The sequence below is a fragment of the Elephantulus edwardii genome, unplaced genomic scaffold (assembly GCF_000299155.1).
Source record: "Elephantulus edwardii isolate Elephantulus edwardi_28Jun2011 unplaced genomic scaffold, EleEdw1.0 scaffold00308, whole genome shotgun sequence".
NCBI lineage: Eukaryota > Metazoa > Chordata > Mammalia > Macroscelidea > Macroscelididae > Elephantulus > Elephantulus edwardii.
This window is the reverse complement of record NW_006400058.1, coordinates 685,724-689,626: the sequence shown is the minus strand read 5'-3', so window position 1 is coordinate 689,626 and position 3,903 is coordinate 685,724. Positions and strand designations below refer to the sequence as shown.

The 3,903-nt window shown below is 49.1% G+C and overlaps 1 protein-coding gene across 1 annotated transcript in view; it reads left to right on the top strand.

The window, feature by feature from the left end:
- The window catches only part of CADM4 (cell adhesion molecule 4), a 15,392-nt gene extending 11,746 nt beyond the window's left edge, over positions 1-3,646 (top strand). Inside the window, exons 8-9 of the mRNA XM_006901101.1 lie at positions 2,778-2,906; positions 3,460-3,646. Coding sequence (XP_006901163.1) covers positions 2,778-2,906; positions 3,460-3,569 — 239 coding nt within the window. The 3' untranslated portion in view covers positions 3,570-3,646. The remainder of the gene's footprint in view (positions 1-2,777; positions 2,907-3,459) is intronic.
- The last annotated feature ends 257 nt before the right edge of the window (positions 3,647-3,903 follow it).

The following is a 3,903-nucleotide window of genomic DNA, read 5'->3' as shown; positions in this document are numbered from 1 at the left end:
AGGAGGGGAAGACCCTCTATGAGATGGATTGATTCAGTGACTGGGGTAATCAGGATGGGTGTGTCAGAGGTGGTGCGGTTGGCGCAGCATAGAGCAGGGTTTAGGGCTGTTGTGCAAAGGGTCGCTATGAGTCGCAAACGACTCGACGGCACATAACAACAACAACATACATACATGGAAATTCTGGTGACCTAATGCATAAGCAGTTGCACTGCCAACCAAAGACAGTGGTTCAAACCATCAGCTGCTCTGAGGTCATTCTACTCCAGTGCATAATAAACCCCCGAAAACCTGGAGGGCCAGCTATGAGGTTTGATTCCAACTCCTTGGCAGTGAGTTTGAATTTTGTTGTGAGAGCTGGACAACAAACAAGGAGAATGGAACACTTGATGTCTTTGACTTGTTTTGGTGAAGAATATGGACTAGGCCATTGGCTTCCAGAAGAATGAACAAATCTGTCTCAGAAGAAAGGTAGTCAGAATGCTGCTCGGTAGCGAAGGTGGCGTGACTTTGTCTTCCCTGCGTTGGACACGCTATCCCTGGAGAAGAGGATCGGTGTAAGAGAGCCTCAACAAGATGGCTTGACTCAGCGGCTCCAACAGTGAGCTCAAACAGGGCGACAACTGGAGGCCTAGGCACTGTTTTCCATTCTGTTGTTCATGGGATCGATAAGGGTTGAGACTCCTTGAAATTAACAATATAGTAGGGAAGGAATTTTGGAAGTGGTTGGCCCTTGGCCCAGCACTTTAAAGACACAGAGCAGAGAGCATGGTCGGTAAAATGGAAAGCAGATTGCCCTTGAGGATCCAGGGAGGAAGAAATACAATAAGGGATGTGTGAAGTTTCTGTCCTGGAGAAAGGGTGGGGCAGAGGAAGAGACAGCTAAAAAGTATTAGCTAAAAAGCCAAGGGGTAGAATCTAGTACAAACCAATGTGGATTCATTCTTTGAGGAAATGAGACATCTGAAAAAAAGGGAAGCCATGAGGTGGACTTTGTGAGACCCCCAAGGAGATAAATTGACATGGTGATTACCACAATGTGATGGATGTAAGAAAGCTGCAGTATAGAGCAAGGTTCAGATCTGTTCATAGGGTCAATAGGAGTCACAGTCAAATTGATTCACCTAACAGGTGGTGGCGCCACAAAATGACAGTCCTTTTTTTTTTGTTTTTTATTTTGGTTTTGGTTTTTTTTAGAGCTCTTCTCCATAAGGGTTTGTTGTTTGTTTGTTTGTTTAATTATTTTATATTGGTTTGCTTACAAAGTTCAGATACATTACTTTTCACACTATCCTTCATTTGTTCCCATCCCAAAGAAGGGTGACCCAACAGAGTGTGGAAACTATAGAACAGTGTCATTGATTTCACATGCAAGCAAGATTCTACTGAAGATTATCAAAAAACGACTGGAACAGCACATCAGCAGAGAACTGCCAGAAGTCCAGGCTGGGTTTAGAAGGGGCCGTGGTACTAGGGATATTATAGCTAATGTTAGATGGATCTTAGCTGAAAGCAGGGAATACCAGAGGAATGTCTATCTGTGTTTCATTGACTGACTATGCAAAGGTGTTTGACTGTGTGGATCATAACAAATTGTGGCTGACTCTGAGAAGAATGGGAATACCAGAACACTTGATCGTGCTAATGAGAAACCTAAGAGGCAGTCGTCAGAACAGAGCAAGGAAACACTGCATGGTTCAAAATTGGGAAGGGCGTACACCAGGGATGTGTCCGATCTCCATACCTTTTCAACCTATATGCAGAACAGATCATCAGGGAGGCTGGGCTCTATGAGGAGAAATGTGGGGTCAAGATTGGTGGAAGATCTATTAACAATCTGCGTTATGCAGATGATACAACCCTGCTTGCTGAAACTGAGGAGGACCTGAAGTGCTTGCTGCAGAGGGTCAAGGACTACAGCTTCCAATATAGATTGAGGCTCAATATCAAGAAGACAAAGATTCTCACCACTGGACCAATTGGCAGCATCAGGATGGATGGTGAAGAAATTGAGATTGTTCACAGCTTTAGTTTGCTTGGCTCCACAGTCAACACTCCTGGCACCAGTAGCCAGGAAATTAAAAAGACGTATTGTGATGGGAAAGTCTGCTGTTAGGGACCTCTCCAAAGTACTGAAGAGCAGTGGTGTTTCTCTGGGGACTAAGGTGCATCTGATACAGGCTATGGTCTTTGCTATCACTTGTTATGCATCAGAGAGTTAGGCAGTGACTAAGAAGGATAGAAGGAGAATTGGTGCCTTTCAGCTGTGGTGCTGGAGAAGAGTATTGAGGGTACCAAGCACTGCTAGGAAAACAAACAGGCGGCTTCTTGGAGGCAAGGATTCTGAGGCTTCTTCTTCTGACATCCTATGGACATGTAAGGAGGTACTGGTCCTTGGAGAGTAACATCATGCTTGGGAGGGTGGAGGGCAGGAGCAGGAGGGGAAGGCCCTCTATGAGGTGGATTGATTCAGTGACTGGGGTAATCGGGATGGGCGTATCGGAGACAGTGTGATTGGCACAGAGCAGAGCAGAGTTTAGCGCTGTTGTACATAGGGTCAGTATGAGTAGCAAGCGACTCGACGGCACATAAAACAACACCACCCTTCATTCACAGTGTGTTTCATACAATCATTCCCATTCATTATGTTTTATAAAATTAAGCATCCTTGAACTAAGAGGCAGTCTATTTTGAGAGGCGTGCCTTAGGGGTGGTGTGCAGAATGGTTGATTTTGGCAGCTCTGATGACCCGGTCCCGTGCCTTGACCCTCTGGCAGACCCTGGTGCGGTGGTAGAGGCTCAGACGTCGGTGCCCTACGCCATCGTGGGCGGCATCCTGGCGCTGCTGGTCTTTCTGATCATATGTGTACTGGTGGGCATGGTCTGGTGCTCAGTGCGGCAAAAGGGTGAGTCGGGGCGGAGCCTGGATGCAGCGAGGAGTGTGGGGGGCGGGGCCTGGATGTGGTGAGGAGTGTGGCTGTGGGACTCAGAGGGGGCGGGGCCTGGATGCGGTGAGTGTAGGTGGTTATGGGACCGAGAGGGGGCGGGGCCTGGTGCAGCGAGGAGTGTGGTTGGGTATGCGACTCGGAGGGGGCGGGGTCCGGCTTCTTGATGTAAAGAAGCCAAAAAACCCAACAAGGAGCCAAGATCTCCGAAGGGGAGGGGCTTTTGGCCCAAGAAAGAATCTGAATTAAGGGCATGAGCTTGATAAAAACCAAGTATGCCTTTTCGCTAGGAGCAAAGTAAGGGGAAATTACCTAAAGAAGGCATAGGGTTGATATTTTCCTAAAATTTTGGGACCTTCCTAATTCAGCTTTTACTTCTTTCTCTGCTACTGTGTTGCTGTGTCCAATGTTTCTCCCTGTTCTTCATCTGACCTCATGCGGGTCTGTCTGCCTCTCCCTACACATTCCTGGCCAACTTCTGGTCTTCCTGTATGTTGCTTCCGCCCGGTCCCAGGCTCCTATCTGACCCACGAAGCCAGTGGCTTGGATGAGCAGGGAGAAGCAAGAGAAGCCTTCCTCAATGGCAGCGATGGGCACAAGAGAAAAGAGGAATTCTTCATCTGACTCCACCTCCACTCCGGGCCTGGGCCTGGCCTCAGGTCCCCCGCACTGCCAGCTGCAAGGAACCAGCAAAGACATTTGCCAGAGTCTGGGATGGTGGGCATCTCCCCCCACCACTAACACCTCAGACGCTTGGGCAGGGATGGGGGTGTCGGATGCTTGGGGCTCTGCCAGGGCCAGAAGAGAGAGCCCAGAGGTCTGGGTCCCCCCCAGGGGCAGGGGCCAAAGGCCCAGACACCCCCCCTCCTAAGTCCAGGGAGGGCAATAGGGATGGGGTTGGGGGAAGAAAGCTGGGGGAGAGCCAGGGCCCCTAGTCTGCAGATCCAGGTCTTGTGGG